Source organism: Cyprinodon variegatus, unplaced genomic scaffold (assembly GCF_000732505.1).
Source record: "Cyprinodon variegatus isolate N-32 unplaced genomic scaffold, C_variegatus-1.0 Scaffold463, whole genome shotgun sequence".
In the NCBI taxonomy this organism is placed as follows: Eukaryota; Metazoa; Chordata; class Actinopteri; order Cyprinodontiformes; family Cyprinodontidae; genus Cyprinodon; species Cyprinodon variegatus.
The window spans coordinates 45,289-65,507 of NW_015150916.1; the positions used below are offsets into that span (position 1 = coordinate 45,289).

General features: G+C 38.9%; 3 protein-coding genes across 3 annotated transcripts in view; all 3 read right to left on the reverse strand.

Annotated features, from left to right (window-relative positions):
- Positions 1-2,580: 2,580 nt before the first annotated feature.
- On the reverse strand, positions 2,581-8,426 carry LOC107094091 (mitochondrial dynamics protein MID51-like). Its single transcript, XM_015389506.1, has 8 exons — positions 8,277-8,426; positions 7,092-7,250; positions 6,045-6,210; positions 5,869-5,966; positions 4,574-4,750; positions 4,281-4,444; positions 3,982-4,134; positions 2,581-3,631 (listed from the first exon to the last, which is right to left on the reverse strand). Exons 2-8 carry the CDS (start codon positions 7,227-7,229, stop codon positions 3,130-3,132), a joined length of 1,398 nt encoding a protein of 465 aa, XP_015244992.1. The 5' UTR covers positions 7,230-7,250; positions 8,277-8,426; the 3' UTR covers positions 2,581-3,129.
- A 1,353-nt stretch (positions 8,427-9,779) lies between these two features.
- Positions 9,780-16,059, reverse strand: alkbh5 (alkB homolog 5, RNA demethylase). Its single transcript, XM_015389523.1, has 4 exons — positions 14,748-16,059; positions 11,501-11,581; positions 11,274-11,396; positions 9,780-10,677 (listed from the first exon to the last, which is right to left on the reverse strand). The coding sequence occupies exons 1-4, from the start codon at positions 15,458-15,460 to the stop codon at positions 10,518-10,520; spliced, it is 1,077 nt and encodes a 358-aa protein (XP_015245009.1). The 5' UTR covers positions 15,461-16,059; the 3' UTR covers positions 9,780-10,517.
- A 2,858-nt stretch (positions 16,060-18,917) lies between these two features.
- Positions 18,918-20,219, reverse strand: part of LOC107094092 (unconventional myosin-XV-like) — an 83,810-nt gene continuing 82,508 nt past the window's right edge. The window contains exons 73-75 of the mRNA XM_015389507.1: positions 19,589-19,722; positions 19,355-19,495; positions 18,918-19,275 (exon numbers count right to left, since the gene is read on the reverse strand). Coding sequence (XP_015244993.1) covers positions 19,174-19,275; positions 19,355-19,495; positions 19,589-19,722 — 377 coding nt within the window. The 3' untranslated portion in view covers positions 18,918-19,173. The remainder of the gene's footprint in view (positions 19,276-19,354; positions 19,496-19,588; positions 19,723-20,219) is intronic.

A 20,219-nucleotide genomic window follows, 5' to 3' on the forward strand; every position in this document is an offset into this window, starting at 1 on the left:
TACAAATTAAAAAGAACTGGGGACAAAATCCCACAGTGCCTCATCCTGTTACTGCCCCGATTTAATCTGGAGTCATTGCTGAGCATATCAATATGACATAATACTAATACAGTAATATACTCTGGTACACCTTTTTGTTGCAGTTTCATGAAATGTTTTCTGTGATTTACCCTGTCAAATGCTTTTGATGCATCTAGGAAATAGATAAAAACCGAAGAGTTCTGTTTATTATATTCATAAATATGTTTAGAGCATATATGCACATATCTGTGCACAGCCTAACCTTAAAACTGAACCGCCAGCCTGAATCAAACTGGTTACCTGTAGATTTGATAACCCCTACAATCCTGTCCAGTAGGATTAATTCAATCATTTCTGAAACTATACTGACCAATGCTATCAGACAGTAATTATCCGAACTGCCAATATTCCCAGCTTCCTCTTTAAAAACATGTACTAACAGGACACTTAACATAGTGTCAGGAAAAAGACCATGTATAAGAAATGCTGTAAAACAAATGGAAAGTAGAGGAGCTAGCCTTGCACTTGCATACTTTAAATGCTCTGCTGAGATTCCATCCAACCCACTGGCTTTATTGTTAGAAAATGTGGAAATTAATTTATTAATTTTATTCATTTCACAAGGCTGTACAGTCAACTTTATTTACAGTGTATGGTTAACTATGAATATAATTAAATAACCTACTGTAATGTTGGTGCTACAGCTCCACAATATTAGCAGTGCCAGATATGCCATCAATGGCAAAGGATTTTAACTGATGATAATTAAAACATGCTTTTTTGTACTGGGCTTCAGAGTGGTAGAATAAAAGGCATCAGATTAGTTTTACAGCCATTAAAAATGTGAGTGAAAGCATTGAGTAACACATCTATCTTTTTCTACTTAGTCCTTCTCAGGGTCACGGTGAGGCTGGTGCCCATCTCCGGGGGTCTATGGGTTAGAGACAGGGTTCACCCTTGACAGGTCGCCAGTCTGTCGCAGGGCAACACAGACACACAACCATGCACACACTCACTCCTAAGGAGAATTTACAGAAGCCAATTAACCTAACAGTCATGTTTTTGGACTGTGGGAGGAAGCCGGAGTACCCGGAGAGAACCCACACATGCTCAGGGAGAACATACAAACTCCATGCAGAAAGACCCTGGGCTGGGAATCAAACCCAAAACCTTCTTGCTGCAAGGCAACAGTGCTATCCACTGCGTCGCCGTGCAGCCCTTAGCACAACTAACAGTCACATTTCTGGCAACTCAATCCCTAGTAACCTCACTGAATGAATAAGCATTAGACAAAAATATCCTAAGTTTGTAACTTACTGTTCTTGTTTCACTATTCTTGAAGCAGTGCTTTTCTGTTTCACTTTTTCATACAGCATTGTCCTCTCAAGTCTTAGATGTAGAAAGACAAAAATTCAACCACAGCCTGCAGCGGGTTCTTTGCTAAGGTGTGGACCCTTTTTACTGATACCGGTACATGTTGCTCCAGAGCACTGAAATCAATCCACAGATCTTCCTTAGATAACTTCTTACCAACTAGGATTATAATATAATGGGGGCTGCTCAGTGGCGCAGTGGCACTAGCACTGCTGCCTTGCAGCAAGAAGGTTCTGGGTTCAATTCCTGGCCCGGGGGTCTTTCTGCATGGAGTTTGCATGCTCTCCCTGAGCATGCGTGGGCATCCACGGTTCTCTCCAGGTACTCTGGCTTCCTCCCACAGTCCAAAAATATGAATTAGGTTAATTGGCTTCTCTGGATTCTCCTTAGGTAGTGTGTGCATGAATGGTATGTCCTGTTTGTCTCTGTGTTGCCCCGTGATGGACTGGCGTCCTGTCCAGGGTGTACCTCGCCTCTTGCCCATTGACTGCTGGAGATAGGCACCAGAACCCCTCGCGACCCCAATTGGGAGAAGCGTGTCAGATAATGGATGGATAATATAATGGTTTGTAATGAATGTACTAGAATTTTTCAAAACGTGGCATATAAAAGGAAATTATCTGGACATTTAATTACCCTTAGATAAGTTTGGAGGTAAAATAGTATAGAAATCACTTGAATTTATCTGAATAAAACCTGGGAACACATATCTATCCTCTAGATCCAAAAAACTCCAGGTGAAACCCATAATGCTTTAAACTTAAGACACCAGAAGGTGAGGGACCCAATATGTAAAACAATTCACTAATGTGAATTTAAAAATTAGTTATTTTCCCACATAAAGCTGTGGTGAGATAAACCTCAAGGTTTTCAGCTATAATTTCTTGTCAATCCCTTCAGCCTATGCATTTACATGCTAAAAAAAAAAAACATTTGGAAGTTTACATTTTTCTTGTTTCAGTTAAGTAAATACACATTTGACTAATTTATATTTGGTGAAGGGAAATTAAATAGTGCTTTAAAAAGTGTTAACCTGTAAGCTGCTAAAGCTACATGTAGAAAACGGTTCCAACAAAATACACAAAAATAAAAACTAGTCTGTGGCTTGAAAGGAAATTCTGCCCTTTCCCCCCAGGATGCTGGTTATCTAACCATTATGAATAAAGTCAAATGACATGTAATACAGAGGTTATGTAACATAATGGGGTAAATAAGGACATTTTATTTCGCTGTTTATATCCACACACACACACGCACATATCCTAATAAAAACACAGATGAAATTTGCTGACAAAGCTCACTGTTTAAAAATATGTAAGATGATGAGAGAACTTTCTGAATAAAGACGGAAGAAAACTGTAAAAGTCCTACTGAGAACTATTCAAATTTACCAAAGCCAGGTTACTGAAGAGGAACAATTTCAGCAGGTTATCTGTTTCTCTGCATAAGCAGGATATTCAAAGAACTTTTTAAAAATCATGAAGAAAAATGCAAGCCTTTAATTCATAAATGTGCAAAAACCAAAATGCAAAACCAGCAGCATAGGTTGGTACTAAAGCGTTATTATTTTGTCCTCTTCTTTTTCCATTGGCACTTTTCCCTCTTCCTGTGGGACTTTTAGCACTTTAACCATCCCTTCTGTATCTGCCTTGCAGACATTTCACCTGCCATGACACAGTGACTGCACCTCTTTGTATCAGATGCAATATTGCATGTCTGTGGAAACCTTGGGATTCAAATGAGCAGTATTTCCGGATCCGACACCGCACAGTAGAGCATGAAACCCATCTGGTCCACCTGATCCTCGGACAGGCTGCTCAGCAGATTGACGGCAGGTTTGAAGTAGCTGTGTAACGCTCCCTGTTCCAGATGACCAATTAGCTGAGTGATACACTGCTGTAATCTGACATCCAGGCTGCTCTTGGACCAGTCGTCCTCTGTGTCGCTGAGGTGTAGGATCAGATTGGCCAGCGGGGCGGCCTCTAGGGGACGGAGAGGGGGGCTCAGTTTGCAAACAGCCTTCAGGATTTTGAGTGTTAACCTGCGGCAGCCATCATCAGCAGTGTCCAGCTGAGCCAGGCGCTGGGTCTCCCATGGGTAGAGAGAGAGGTGCCAGGCGTTAACCCAAGGAGACGTGAGCTCTGGCTGGGCCGTCAGGACCACATCGCCCTCTCTGAGGATGGGCAGCATTGAGATGAAGATTGGTGGATCACTGCTCAACGCTTCACTTTCAGGCCTGAAATATTACAAAAAAACCGAAGCATAAATGCATTTATACTGTTTTATAATTTTATAAATCAGCTGGTAAATGAAATCTGACCATCTTCAGTTTCATTGGCTAATACTGTTCACCACTCAACTACAAAAAAGATACACTTTCATTCAGTAGATGAACCACACCTAAAGCCCACTTTCCTCTCGAATACAAAGTCTGTGTGATTTAAGTTTTCTATCATCACTCAGTACGTAAATGCTGGAGGTAAAATGCAACATATTATTTAGATCCCCTATACTGTGCTGCAGAATAAGATCAACGAAAATTTTAAAAGTATCAAGGAAAAAAAAAATCCATCAGAACAAACAGACCGGATCTCCAGTCTCAGGTCCGACACTCCCAGTACTGGTCTGACGAGACAGTCCAAAGTGCTGCTGACAGACGGCCAGTTCACAGTTTCCATGACAGCCTTACTGAACAAGCTCACAACAGCTTCTGATGACAGGTAACCTCCCACCAAGTACCTATAAAACCCAAAGGTAGACAGGTCAAAACAAAAACAGCATCGCCTCTTTGCAGCTCCAACATGATGAGGTCAGGCTAAGATGGATCCTGATGAACTAGTTAAGTTTTAACACAATTTGACCTCATTTAATCTGCGTGTGATTACCTGTCCCAGTAACTGCGCCCTCTTGGAAAATATTCCAGGTTGACCCGACGCACCATCCAGTGCAGAGGGTGTGTTAGTAGTGTCTCCTCTCCAGGAATGAGGCGCCACAATGAAGGTTCCAGCTGTAGGGGCACTAGCAGACACACGTGGTCTGCACAGACCACCTAAATATAAACAAATATAAAAGAGAAAAAAATCTCTATGTACATGTAATCTCCTCTACATAAACGTGCAAGTTACAGAAAATTGCTTCTTCAAATAAGAGTAGAAAGCTCCACATTCATCAAGGTTACCTGCAAATCATCCAGGAGAGAACCTCCGAGGTTCATTTCTCCCAGAGGCATGTCTGGGTGACGGCTGTGAAGAAAGCCCTGAATCTCAGAGCAGATATCCAGAGCCAGAGACTGAGCCCTCTTTACTTCTTGTGGAGCCAGCACCACTCTGCTGGAGTAGTACTGCTGCAGGCGCTCCTAGAGAATGTCCAATAATTGGAAACAATGTTTTACCCGGCATGTTTTTTAATGCAAAGATAAGAAAACTTAATCCCTCACAAGCCTTAATAATTAAACTATACAAAGGGTAATAAATTAAAGTTTATTTTTAAAGCAACACTGTTTGACCCAAGTATTGATCTGAATTGAGAAATATGAAATGATTTTTCAGGTCAATATTGAGCACTTGCCATGTATTGATGGTCCATGCGGACTGTGAGGTTCAGACCCATTGTTGAAAAAGTCAGTCATAGCCCAGAGAGGTGCATTAGCTCCCCTTAAACACAAGCGCTAACCCTAAAAAAGCTGTTGCTATGCAACAAAATAGATAAAACATTTACCTGACCAGAAATATTTTTTATCTCTTATGTAGGATTTAATCTAGAGGGATGAATGTTTTCTTGCCCTTAAAGGTAACTCCATGACTTCTCATTCTGTTGGTTCAAAGTGGTCTGCTATTTGACTCCAAGACACATTGCCAGGTGCTGGAACCTGGAGGTTACAGGTCTAGCCCTCCCTAGTGGCTGAAAATTACACAGTGCTGCCTTGAAGTGTTAAAAACTTATGTGTTTTACCTTATAATAACAACTGACAAAGTAAAGTAACATTTTCAGCTAAAAATGCCAAAGAGAATGAAAATGCAGGAAAAGGTCTATACCTAACCTTGGCCATTCAAATATATATCTATATTAACTTGAATTCAATTAAGTTTTATTGTAACTCTGGCTGAATAATTATTGTTAATTTCCTTCAAATAAGGTCAAGACGATTCAACTTTTCTGCTAGTTTCAAATGTTCATAATAACAGATGTATTCAAAGCATCGCAGAAAAGGTTCAGAATTGATGAGCTCATGATCACAAGATAAATCAGTTTACTTTAGCTTGAGATTAAGCCTCAAGCTCTTCAATCCACTTTAAGTATCTTTCATGCTCTCTTCTTCTATACTGTGTTTTGACTTTACACATGCACATACTGTAATTTCACTCTGGGATTATTAAAGTATGTCTGATTCTGATATCATGAGCTCTTGACAGAGCAGCTGTTACAACTTGATTTTTACAGAGTAGTTTTGTGTAGTTCAAAGGTAAACTGTACCTGTAGTGTCAGCACACAAAGCTGAAGCCTCTTGGACTTAGCCTCAAGGTTAGGCTGTACCTCCAGTGGGGACACTTCAAGGTTTTCACACAGATCAGCTGGTTGGGGAAGAACAGCTGACATGTAACAATAGTGGGGGGAAAATCTGAAAATATATCAATGTGTATAATCCATACCTTTTTGCTGTTTAGTTGCCTTGGAGACGTGCTTCATTACAACACCCTCTATTCCCTTCTTGATGAGCGTTGGAGAAGCAGAGACTAAACTTAGCTCCTCCCAGCTCTCAGCCACCTTCTGCTCCACCTTTTCATCTTCTGCTGCACGGCCTGCCCGCTCTATCAGCTAAACACAAACATTCATTTTTCCAATCATCAAGTTGAAGAGGCACAAACTAAGCATACGCTAACATGACCATAAAGGAAAACTAGGTTACATTATAAACCTGAGGTGCTTTTTGCACCATTACATTGTAGTTAATATCCAATATTTCAAGTGAAGAAAGGGTTGTTTATGAATAAAATTATAGAACTATAATAGACACACAGATTGATGATATATTGAATGTTAATGTAAAATCAGTACTTGAATAGAAAATGACATAACCAGGCCTTTTTAGTATGGAAAAAAAAAGTAGTCACGACATTAGATGACCTTACATAGATTCAAAAGAAAGTTCAAGTCAATAGCAATAACCTCATGTGACATCAATGGGATTCATGAGCAGAAACCTAATTAAAACTAAGCAATCAGCTCTGGCAGCAGATGCTACCAAAGTCAAAAAGTTCTTTATGTCCTTAAAGGCAGATTATGGTCGAATCTGCATTACAAAAGAACAAAAATCCCAGAATGTCAGAAAAAGTATGATTCTCCATAGAGTTTTAGTCAATCTATCTAATGCCACCCGTTTAAAAGTGCAAGTTGTCTCAAAGCAGTTTATGAATCTAAAACAAGTTCAGTTTATCATTCAAAGTGTTTAACAAGTGCCCGACTATCACTTCTTGGAAGAGCATGAATCAACAGCAGATTGTCACTTGAATTGTCAACTTAGCAGCAATCCCTCATGGTTAGAACCTATTTCTGGTTTCAATAAGATGTCGGCACTGACATGAACTAAATAACAAATTAGTTCTGCACATCCAAGTCCTTGCCTTTGAATATGCTTGGTAAACAAACTGGGAAAGACGTAGTGATGTGGCAACAACAACCACCTCAGGAGCACTTACCCGTTTAACTGCTAAGGTAGCAATGCCTAGCAGAGCAGCACCACCGACTCCCAGAACCAGCCGAGCGTTAGCCAGCAGGAAGTCAATCACCACGGCAATGCCCTCTTCTCCTCTTCTCCGACTGGCCTGAAAGCTCATGGCTTCCTTTCTGTGGTTAGCCTTTGAAAGAACAAAAATGTCCAGGTATATAGAATAGAAAAAAACAACAACATGTCTTTCAGGACAAGAACAAACTGGCTGCCATTTATTTATTTGTTAAAGGTTTTCTTACTTCGGAAATTCAAAATTCTGAAAATCTGACAATTGATGTGTTTTAGTTGCTAATTTGGTAGTTTGATCCCCATGGTAGGAAAGTGTTGATTTACTGCTCTACACATATTAGTTCCAATAAAAAATGCTCTATATAGCAACCAAGGGTCACTATAGATGCGAGGATCAAATATTGTCCAGACAAATTTAAGTGTCAGAACAGACAGAAATCAGGAGTCCTCTTAGATTAGAGTTGGGGGGGGGATGATCCAAACACATGATCAAATTATGTCTCACTTTTGACAACGACACATAGATCAAGTGGCACAATCATTACAAATTTGTTAAATAATCTGCTACATTACATAAAAAAAGAAGCCAATCATGCCAATCATGGTGACTAAACAGCGTAATCAAATAATCTTGCTTATATTTTACACACAATCTAAATAATGTAATATAAAACTTCGCTAAATTATATTTGCCCACACTAAAGTATTGGCCTCTACCTTTGTATCCTAAATTTATAAACAGAGTAGCTACAATAGGTCACAGCAAGCTGGTTTAAAAGAATCTTCCAAGTCAAGTTATAGTCTGTACATTAAAATATTTCTAAAAAAAAATGCTAATAGTTTCAAAGACTACTTCGTTTGAGTCCCAGTTCCATAAATTAACTAAACTAAAGCCCAAACAGCAAGCTATATTGTCTTGAGAACAATAACAAAGGTCAAATGGTATGAGGACCGAGTTTTGCAATTCTGTCGATACAGATATAAAACTCTCGAGCTAAATAACATAAATGCGCAGTAATACTTAGAGGATGTTGTCCAATTTCCCCCTACTTAACAATAGCAACGCTAACGTTTCTAGCAGCAACTGTTAAGAAATTTAGCTACGTTAGCTGTGAATAACAGCTAAGTGATTTTTAACACTGACCGCTCGTTGCAGACAAAAATGCGTCCTTCAGAACTCAAACCATCAGTCTTTAATGAAATTAAAAACGTCCTCAGCTGTTGTTTAACAATAGAACACCGCAGTTCTGTCATTAGCATAACCATTTAGCAAACAGCTGTTCGCTCTGTCTTCTTCGTGTGTTTGAATCCTCTCACGATGGTTTTTGGATAATCAACAGCTCCCTCTGGCGACAAACTGATGGTAATGCAGCAATTTCGTGATAATAAATTCAAAATTCCTTTTTTTTTTTTTAATGCAGCAGAGGCAGGTAGGAACTGGCTTCATTTACATTTGTAATTCTTAGGTAAAAATGACCAGCTTTGGCCCTCCTTTTTACTTCTACTCGAGTCATATTGTTTAAAAGTATGACTACTTCTACCCAGTGTTACTTCACTTAATGAGGAACTAGAATGTTTTAACCAGAAAAAGCACCAGACAGATGCACACAGACAAATGTTTAGGTTAGCATTTATGTTTCCACATCAGTTTTTATAAATCTTATTTCATTTTCTATCTAGTGAGACAAAAAACTGCTCATGAGTTACTGTAACATTTAATTACCCTTTGGGATTAATAAAGTAGCAACAGCAACTTAAAATGTCAATTTCCTGTTGTATTTTGTAATGATCTTATTTTAGACTTTTTTATTAGGATTATATGCAAAGTAACAACCAGGTCTTGTCTTTATTTTCATGGATTAATTTCTATTAACAGGATGGTCGCATCTAAATTTACATCTATTACTTATTCATCAATACTTTTCATACAACATATTAACTATCTTACAGAATCTGCAGAGAAATTAGCTCTAAGAGAGCGACAAAACCCTTTGGTAGGTTTACTTAATGCACCTCTACCCAAGTTAAAGTTTAACTCTTTGCAAACACACACAAACTAAGCTTTTATCTGTTGAAAAACAGGCCAATACAACAGGGTTGGGTAACATTCTGAATACTGATCGATTTAAGAAACCCAAACTGGACCTTTAACCTAGAAACAAGTAGAAATGCATTAAGAAGTGTCAAACAGGCCAGAAACCTCAAATAACTCTCCTAATTTGAAAATGCAGATATAGGATGTTTCTTTTAAATGGGAATCATGTTGATTACTTGCATGGTACACACACTGTGGGCTGTAAATATTGACCTTTTTCCAATGAATCCATTTTGGTCTGCACTTTTTACACCACTAAGGATCCCAGGTTTGGTTTGTGGAGATAACCTTTAACCAAGTTCGTAAGTGCAGCAGAGCTTCACTCATCCTGTTTTTAGAAAGTAATTTCTCCTGTGACCTGAGGTTATTTTTATTCATGTGTAACTCCAGACTAACCTAGTTGTCTGCTAAGGCAGCACCTTTACCAAATATGGTATCTAAGAAACAGGTTTATGCAACAATCCACAAATGCAGATTTCTTCACAGATATTTTCAGACATAAAATACAAATTCCTTTTAACAGAATACATTAAAAACAGAGTAATATGAGGAAAAAGTGGATTTATTAAGGAACAGGAATGACATGGTTCATGTCATAAAGTATACAGCGGCCTTATACAGAGGCAGGAGAAAGTATCATCTCCCACAGAGCATTCTTAGCTCCTGTAACAACTCAACCTAAATTAACTAAAATCATAACTCATAAAGCAGAGATGAACTCGTGCCATATGCAGCAACTTATAACTGAAATTTGTAGCTTAATATAAGTAAAAAGAAAAGATCTGACATGATGGAAAGGTAATGGATTTGAAAGGATATAGAGAACACAAAAAACAAGATCGGTCTCCATAAAACCCCCAAATAAAGACTGTGCTGATTTGTACATTATGAGGTTAGATTACAGCCTGGGTTTGCTTCTGTACAGGTCCATATGTCCAACTGTCCTTTAGTTTTCAAGGTAGAAAAAATACATGCCTTTTCCGATCCTCTATTAATACATAAACAAAGAAATGTTTAATTTAAACTAACTGAACTGTTAAACAACAGACTCTTACTTTAGTGAGTAAGGTGAGGTTTATCATAAGCAGCAGAAAAGCCAGTTTTATCTGCCACAAAACAAACATTTTTTAGACTCAAATAAAACTCAAACCTAGCTGAGGTTCTTGCATCAGAATAAACTGGACCATTCAAATAACAATTGACCAAAGAAACATAAGAAAAGTTACAATACTGACGTAGATAAAGGAGCAGAGATATTTTAGTAAGTGAACAAGCGTGTCAAAGAGGTGCTCAGTGGCGTCTCATTTTGACTTTGCGCCCTGAGCTCTCCTGATGTTTGTCGTGGTCTTCATCGCGGCTCCTGTAATTTTCTGAGCTGGCGCCGCGGCGAGGATGGCGGGATAGTGAAGGATGTCTGTTCTCCTCCTTATCCATCTCCAGGACCCTTGGTCTGGTAACACAAAAATGGGAATAAAAATGTAATTTTAAAGCTATAGAATATAAATCAGTTGTATGGCCGATGAAACTAAATCAAACATTTGAATAATTAGTTATTTAATGATGACTTCTTTTCCCTTAAACTAAATCATTAATGGACTGCTGTTATTATTTACTCAAACCTTTTGCCAGCTAATGCTTGCTTTGTCAAACGCTATCCCTGAGAAACTCAAGATCCTATCATGACCAAGTTATAAGTTTCAGTTAAAATGGAACTTTGTGCAAATGCTCCTTTAATTTAATTTAATTTTAGTGTTTCAGATAGAAAAGACCAGAATTCATTCAGTTATGAATATTTCCTATTCTCTCTCCTAAGTACATTTTTTTGGGTTGATTTTTGAAAGTTAAAAGAACAAAACTGAGCAAAAAAATAATAAAATGCCAAAGTCACAACGTACAACCAGCCTTTCAGTTATAAAAATAAATAGGGATCCACTTCTTTTCTGTTTATCTTGCTTTAAGAGACTATAGACCATTTAAAATGCTATAACTGCCTTACAGGTCAAGCAGTAAACTTTCCAAAAAAATTCAAAAATCTAGGGTGTATACCTGTGAGCAGCATCCGGGTCTGCTTTTCGATGAGAGCGCTTGGCTTTGAGAGGAGCGGGTCTTAGTGCAGGAGAAGAACTTAAAGGGCTCTCAGAGTCCAGCCGAGGGGCATCGGGTTTAGTTCTGATAACGTAAAGAGATCAAATAGAACACACAAGTTTAAAAACATTAAATAAAAGGACATTTCCCCTGAGCAGTTGTGTTCTACAAACAGGACACCGACTCACTTTCTGAGGATGATTACTGCACGTCTCTCCTTGATGTCCTGAGGTCTGATGCAGTGAGTGATGTCATCAGCAGCATAGCCACTGTGAATAAAAAAAAGCTTTTTTTTCAGCTACTGAGTCATGGAAACACATTTCAACCCTTCAGCTTTTTTTTCACATTACAACCACAAACTTGTATACAAAGTATTTTAGTGGAGTTCATAAGACTCAAGGTAACATCTAAATAAAATAAAATATGATGAAAATGTTATTTCACCAATTAAATTAAATAAAGTAAAAGCTAATATATACATTTATGATGCACTGACTGATGCTCCTAATGAAACAAAAATCTGGGTTGGTTAAAAAAAAAGTCTCTACCAGAATTGTGCATAGAAACTAATAATATTTTTTTCCCTCTTTGCAGCAAATACTTAGCCTGATAAACCAGACTAAATGAGAGATTAAACATGTAATTTAGTCTGGCCCCGATGAATGAGAAATCGTAACCGTTGTCTTTCAAACCATGTCTGAGCCTATTGGCCAACGCTCTGACCAATGCGCGCAAATGACTGAAGCAGAAAGCTGGTGGGGGAGTGTAAACAAACGGCGTGTGATGTGAGCAGTGGATAACTTGTTGAGATCATGGAGTTGGACTATTGTTGTGCAAAAAAGACATGCGAGTAGCCAGTGTACTACACCACTGTACACAACGTTTCCAAAGTTCAAATCAACCGTTGTCAGTGGCAAAAAGTTTACAGAAAGTTGGAGTGAACGTTTCGATTACACCGGGGGGAATTCATTCGAGTCTGTTGAGCATGTACAATGGTGTTGAATAGACTGGAAAGAGATCTGCCAATTTATTGTAAGTGGATTGAAAACGGGGTGGAAGCAGGTGCCCCCGGGGAACGACAGCTGCTGAAAAGAGAACTCGGGAGCCTACTCCCTCGAAAACAGAGACTTTAAGAAGCTCCGCCACAACACAGACGAGCCAAGGATATCTGTCGCTCTTCCGTGGAATATAGCCGAGGTAAATTGACATTATCAGTATATAATTACGATCTGTGACGGCAAATCTAACTGCTTAATTTTCTAACAGTCATGCACCATAATTTTATGTCCTTGTTGTGCTTTCTCCAGCGTTGCACAGCTTTGTCGTCCCGCCCTCAAAACCCTGCACGCTTTGCATCCAAAAATTCAAAACACATCTCTGCGTTGTGATTGGCCTGCCAGTTCTAGGGCCTGGGGCATTGATAGAGGCTAGACCAAAGTCGCAGGCGAAAATTATTTTGTCCGCTGGCAGGTGGGGCTAGTCTAGTAAGCTAGCAAACACCAAGCTCAGTAATACCTCTTTCCCACTGGCCTAAGAACCTGTTTAAACCCGGGAACAATCAGCTATTAGCGACAGTGGGAACAGCTCACTGAACTATCACTACCCGGGTCAAAAGACTTAGCAAGCGAACCGTGTTAAAATCACCATTGGAGAACACCAGAATGCCCACTAAATTACGTATCACCATTCAGTGCAATGTACGGACATCACACCGCTCTGGATGTTTATGATCTAACAAGCCAAAACGACTCCGTTTATATTCGATCAACACTGGTGGGAGGAATTCGGAGGGACAAAAGAGCAAAACAATAAAGCACACTTATTATGCCCTGGCTTCCTTACATGTTTCTCTCCATTGTTTATTTTCTTGATTTCTGTCACCCTGGTGACATCATCAGCGCTAACCCAGCGTGATGGTGTTCCCAGACATGCAGCAGCGGGGGGGAACGGAGGCCATGCAGCTCACCAGCGAGGGGTTAGATCCACCTTTCTTTGCCAGTGGGAAGGGAGCCAAATGCTGATTGTTAGCAGGTCGACCCTTACTTGAAAAACGTTAATGTCCTATCTTCAGTGTGAAAAATGATTAAGACTAGGCCATTACAACATAAGCCTATAGCTCAGGCTGTACATTTTATTTCTGTTCTTCTGTTAAAAGATTAACCTAAGGATCAGTCTGTTAAAGCTCCCCTGCCTGCACCACCCCATATTTGGTAAAACCAACCAACAGCAGAAAACTGCAACCATCATGATTCATTCAGATATGGTTCTTTGTTTTCTGCTGGCGAGTGTTGGTCTGATTGTTCCAAAAATATTATTTTCCATGTTCCTGATTCTTCTCTCATTCAACAGTGGATTTCCTCATCCCACAGTCATCGTTACTGTAGAGTGTAGAACTCATTCTTGCCCTATATTGTCCAGCTCCATCTCTGCAGCTCCTCCAAAGATTAACACTACCCTCTTGACTGCCTCGTTGACAAATGTAATCCTTACCTCCTCTGCATAGTTAGGTAAACCTAACATGTTTAATATAGACACTTGTTCATAACATCACATATTAAACATCTAATGTTTAAGGATGTTTTCTAACAATTTCATACCATGCTATTTGCATATTAGGACTGCAACTAATGATTGTTTTGCAAATAGATTAATCTGTTGATTATTTTTTTTTACATAAATGGATTAATAATCGGATATGAAAAGGTTCCTCAAAGATAATTTTTTAATGAAATTAAACCAGGTGAAACTAAAACATTTCCACTTGTTCTGGATAGAGCATACTGACAGACAGAAAAGTTAGTTTTTTGTTATCTTAAATGCCAAATGTTTATATATATATATATTTTTTTACATTTTTGACATAATTACTGCTCTAAGTGTGTTAGTCTGTCAGCTAAAGGCTAGTTTTACAGTCTCTATACTAAAGTTAACGATTAATCAATTAGTTGACGATTAATTCAATAATCAATTAATCACATTTCTCTGATTGTTTCAGCCCTATATGCAGCGCAAACTATGAATGTTTTATAAAAACAAAACTATTATTGCATTTATTTTCACTTCAGAAACACGCAATAATTTTTAATGACTCATACTTTAAATCCAAATGGAATAAATTCAAGTCAGTGATAAATGGGAAATAAATATTTAAAGAAAAGAAAAAAACTTTTGCTAGGCCCCATTACAGATAAGTCATTTTCAATAAATTAATATTTAAATTATGGTTAGGTTCATTGCTCAGATTAAAAGTACTTTTAAAAGTGATCAAGGATAAATTTAGACTTCTGATTTTAAAATACTTTCATTTGATGTAATATTGTAATAAAAGAAACTAAAGGGTTTTTCAATAGCTGTAAGAGTGAGTAAACTGAGATGAGCTTTTCACTGATGTTTTGTCCTGATTGTGCAGTGATTGTGAGGTATGGCAGTGCTTACCTGAGCACTGTGACACTCCCTCTCCTCACAGGCAGGACGAACACCGGCTCTGACACCCGGATCGGTTTGAACTGGAAGCGGCAGCCGAAGCACAGCGCGCTGTCACTGAAGAAGGACACCGAGACGATGGGCCGAGCGAAGATGTGGAGGGGATCCACGTGGGACACGATGCATCCACCCGGCTGGTAATCGTTGATCACCGCGCTGTTGACGAACCCCTCAGGAATCACCCCGTTGGACACCAGGCGCTCGATCACCAGCTCATGAACCCAGCTCGGGATCTCGTCCACCTCTCCTTTGCGGTACAGTCGCTCCTGGCCCGGCCCGCGCCTCTCCAGCTGGGCACCGTACGTGTACCCCTCCCCAAAGAAGTACTTGTTTCGGAGGGGCGCCCTGTCCACCGTGTGCTCCCGGTACAGTCCAGCCTCTGCTTTAGCGACCACCTCGTCGATCTTCTCCTCGATGCGGGCGCACTCCTCCGGGGTGAAGATGCTCCGCTGTATGACGCTGCTCCTCACCCGGCGGGCCTCCTGCTCCCGGAGGTCAGCGCTGTCATCGCTATGCTCGTATTCGTCGTCGTCCGACTCTCGATACTTCCGCTTTCGACCCTTCTCGCTGCCGTTACTCGCCCGGAATTTGTTCCCGTAGTCATCCCGGTGCGGAGTCATGGACTTTAGCTTCTCTCTCAGGTCAGAGTATCCGCTGGCTGCCATGTCGACCAAAACAATATGATCGCCGTGTTGCAAAAAAAAAACGTTTTTTATTTTTTTAATTAAACAAATTAACGCACTTCAATTATGCGTTTCATCACAAATCGATCGCGATACACAAACTCAGAATAAATTGCTACAAGAGTCCATTAAGTCTCACACATAGCATCAACAAAAGTAGCCGATGTTAGCTAGGACTCCACATTTAGCCTTCGCGTTGAAGCATTGCTCCCATTTAAAAGTTCTGAAGTCGATATATCCAGGAGTTGAGAAAGAAAGAAAGAGGGTTGTTATTAAATGCTGCGTCAAAAAAACCCTTTCTGCGCTCCGTTATAGCGATGGAGCAGCCAACGGTGTTAGCTGATAGCCGTTAGCTCGGTTAGCCTGGCTTGGTTACTCCTTCGCCGCCTGGAATTACCGACAAACCACGCAGCGACATGTCACCACCAACATTCCCAAGCTGGAAACTTTGCAGGCTTTTTTTCAATGATCCATAAAGCCTGAAAAAACACAGTAACTAAATAGTTAATAAAATGCGAAGCTAAACACACCTCCTCCTCAGTCCGTCTCCAAGAATAAGCCTGAACATAAACTCGTGTAACCTGCCGACGGTCTGCGCATGCTCAGTTGGGATTTCAGTTTGTGGGAGGGACGCTCTGTGAGGCTAATTTTGTCTCACCATTTAACTACTCACCAATAACATTCTCTTTGAAAATAACTTATCTACTGTTCTTTGTTCTATTATCGATTATTCGACTATATTAGATTTTTAGGGACCAAATATGGAAAAACATAAACATTTGGGGAGTGGCGGCCTAGTGGTTAGGGCATGAAGCTTGGAATCAGGGGCGTAGCCAGAATTTTTTATAAGGGTGGCCAGGCAATAACCAGTGTACACTGAGGGGTGGCCCAAAGTGGGTAGGCACGCTCAATCGCCACTGTTGCAATAGGAAAATTAACAAGCAAAACACCCACATTTTCTAAATAAAGGCAAACTATACTTTCCCACAGCCTTTGCTAACACCTAGACAAATATAATCAAATATCCATGCTTTTTAAATAAAAGGTATAGTGGATAAAATTCTTTAAAATTTGAGTTTTGGGTGAACATCTTTTCCATTGTCATTGCTTACCTATTTTTTTTTATCAGTAATCATACTACAGAAAATTGATATTTACAAGTACTAATATCTACATAAATTAATTATTTAATATGTTTTTATTAAAATAGTTAAAATAGTTATTTATCTATGATTTCACTGAAGACTCCTAGATGACTTGCAGAGACACATCATCTTCTCTTTACCCTATAAAATACAAAAACCTATTTCTGCTTGAATTCGTTACTTATCATTTTTAATGTAAGTATATTGAGGTGCTTGATAAATCACAGTGTTTTTGTTCTCAAGTAATTGTTAATATTTGAAAAATTAAAATGTTTTGAATATTCCACTTGGGATTATTACTGTTGCCTCCATCTGTATTAGAGGGAAATAAATGGTGGGGTGGCCAATGGTTGGCTACAAGTGGCCATGCCCACCCCTGGCCCCCCAACCAACCCCCCCCCCGCATAAAAACCTGAAGGTAAGAAGTTGAACCCCAACCCCAAAAAACGCCAACCCTCAAAAGCCTAACCAAGAAATTTTTATAAGGGTGGCCAGGCATTAACCAATGTACACTGAGGGATGGCCAAAAGTAGATAGGCACCAAAACCTCAGGGTCAAGCTACACTGTTCCAAAGGGGAAATAAATTAACGAGCAAAACATCCATATTTTCTAAATAAGACAAACTATACTTTCCTACAGCCTTCGATAACAAATAGACGCATATATTTAAACATCCGTAGTTTCTAGATAAAAGGTATAGTGGATAAAACTCTGGTTTACCAGGCTTACCTATTTGTATTAATAAACATTCTGTATATAATTGATATTTACAAGCACTAATATCTACATAAATTGATTATTTGATAAGTTTTCATTAAAATTGTTATTCATCTTTGATTTCACTGAAGACCCTTAGATGACGTGCAGAGACACATAATTCTCTCTTTACCCCAAATAAGACAGAATCTAGTTCTAAAAAGAGCATGAATTCTGTTTTTATCACCTTTGATGTTAGTATATTGATGTGTATAATTATAACCACAAAAAAATAAATTTTTTTGAATATTCCACTTGAGAGTATTACTGCTGCCACCATCTGTATTAGAGGGGAAAAAATAGTAGGGGTGGCCACTGATTGGCTAAGGGTGGCACTGGCCACCCCTGGCCCCCCATCTAGCTCCACCCCTGCCACTCTTAACCCCACACTGCTCCCAAGGCGCCCCACGATGGCAGCCCACTGCTCTCCAAGGGGATGGGTTAAATGCAAAGGTAAATTTCTCCAATGTGAGAAAAAGCAGGATTTATAAACATTTCAAAATGTCAAAAAATGTACAATATTCAAAAAAGGTTTAATCTGTAGTAGACGTCTTTGAATCCATTAATGCAGATTGAATTACGGAATTTACACAGAGTTATTTACTGCTGGCAGATTTGGTTTTTAGGTCCTCTTCTCATTTTCCCCACGTTTCCTTTGAAGTGATACAAAACAAAGTTTTGAAACCCGATATAGATCTGAGTGGATTTTTAAAAAGAGCAGAATAATATGGTGGTAAGGAAGCCTTCCAAGCTTAAACACATTTCAAATAGGTGGATATATGCATAGACAAGAGCTGCATGGATGGTGGCTGATGAATGGATCCAGGCTTTATTTACGATCTAAAAGTTGCATCCTGCTCTTTATTCATATCTGTCCATCTTTTCTTTTCATTTAGAGCAACACATGGAGAGTGTTTCAATTAAAACCCTGATATTCTGCATCCACATTGCTAAAAAGTACAACAGCTCAATGGATTTTCCCCAAGCTTTTACAGATTTACTGGTTTACAAGGACAGATGTAAATCAAGCAGCTGGAACCAAAATGTTTAGGTTTTTAATATCCCCCCCTCCTACCCAGTGTCACCTGTGAGAAAATCTACTATTTTCATTTGTTCAAATAGTATGTAAAATATTTCACTTGAATTTAAATGTAAAAGCAGAAAAAAGAAACACAACTACCCCAGTACCTAAATACTGTTTAAAAGACACCCCTAACAACACATACGTATATAAAAGCTTAAAACTTAATATTTTTTGTTTTCTAAGAACTGAGAATCCAGTGTATGCCCAATCATTCTAATATATATCAGAAAAGTGCCAAACTTTAGACAAACCTGTAAAAATGTTGAGAAAAATATAGATTTTAAGGTATGAGTCGGTGGGTTCCTCAGTTTCTCAAATTATTCTTTTATTTCTTTCTGACAAAATATATGTTTTTCAAAATATAGAAACTTTTTATTCAAAAGTGAACATAACCAGTTATAGCAGTATAACAAAAAAAAACAAAAAAAAAACACATAAAACTGATGAGTTATAAAACTTTGCTATTGTGAAGACATTATTCCAAAGTTACTACATCTACAGGCTGAAATCCTTTAAAAACACACTTGTAAATTAATCTATAATTTCTTTTTACAAAGACAAAAGGTGCACTTTAACTCAAAGAAATAATCCACTAAAACCTGGACTGACATCCTGATTATCTTATTTTTCAATTACCCGAAAGTAAATGGAGGTAGTTTAATTTAAATGTGCAGCAACATCTGTGTATAATATGAAGCATGTGCACACATCACAGCATGGTGATTTCACTGGGTGGCAGAGTAAGCCTCTTTTCTCTCACAGACATCATGTTTTCTACCTGCATGGCAATAATTCGACACAGCTCCAGGCCCTGCGGAGAAAAACAGTCAGTCTTAAAGCACCAAGAATCAAAAACAACAATTAACCCAATTAGCTGCTTGAAACTATACCTGTTCCAGTTGCAGCTGAATGACTCGCTGTGTATTAATGTCCCCTAAAGTAAGGTCAACGTATGGATAACTGGTTCCAGCAGTGGGCGTTTGGGTGCGGCTAGACTGCACTTCCACAAGGGGGACCACTGCCATCAGCTCCTACAGCACAGAAGTCAGATTTTAGAGCGCTCCAGAGAAAAGTTCTTCTTCATCTATCTATATGTGTCGCTTTGTGTCGTGTGCAGTTCTTACATGTGTATTTTTGTGCAGGAAGTGGAGACCCCTGGCATTGACAGCAAGAATGCAAGGAGCATAGAAGGTGGTGGAGCTGCTGCTGTGGATGTAGAAGAAGGAGGAACCAAACATGGGGAAGACACTTACCAGACCTGTATGCACACAAACAGCACATGACAAAGGGGAACAAAGACATGAATATTGTCTTACATACATTATGATAAAATGTGATAAATATGTCTTGGTTTATAAGAAAACACAACAGGAAGACAACAAAAAAATAGAAAAGGTTGAGATGAGTTTGGGAATCTTCAGGGATTTAGGATAACTTAACAGGAAGTATGCATTACTGATTATTTTCAAAAAGGCAGATAGGCCTACAAAATAAAAGCAAACGCAGAACATCAGATTATACAGTTCAGGATACATAAAAACACACTCTTTTGCAGAAATGTCATAAATCACCCTCAGTGGAGAGTAAAACATAAATTAATAAATATAATTAAGATTACTATATAGCCTCTATATTCTGTATTCAAACTCAAACTTTGAGCAGGATGCACCAAAAATACCCCAAATTTCATAGCTGGTCATAAATTGCTGGATACGACAGCTTGCTGTTGGGTTTTGGATTGTTGTCCCGCTGCAT

Bases quoted from the DNA above. Each gene is read 5' to 3' on its own strand.
- LOC107094091 (XM_015389506.1), bottom strand. From the start codon at position 7,229: ATGAGCTTTCAGGCCAGTCGGAGAAGAGGAGAAGAGGGCATTGCCGTG. The intron at 6,211-7,091 runs GTAAGTGCTCCT...GTTTGTGTTTAG, and splicing joins CTACCTTAGCAGTTAAACGG to CTGATAGAGCGGGCAGGCCG. The intron at 4,445-4,573 runs GTAACCTTGATG...GTTTATATTTAG, and splicing joins CTCTCCTGGATGATTTGCAG to GTGGTCTGTGCAGACCACGT.
- alkbh5 (XM_015389523.1), bottom strand. From the start codon at position 15,460: ATGGCAGCCAGCGGATACTCTGACCTGAGAGAGAAGCTAAAGTCCATG. The intron at 11,582-14,747 runs GTAAGCACTGCC...TTTTATTCACAG, and splicing joins GGGAGTGTCACAGTGCTCAG to TGGCTATGCTGCTGATGACA. The intron at 11,397-11,500 runs GTGAGTCGGTGT...TTACGTTATCAG, and splicing joins GCAGTAATCATCCTCAGAAA to AACTAAACCCGATGCCCCTC.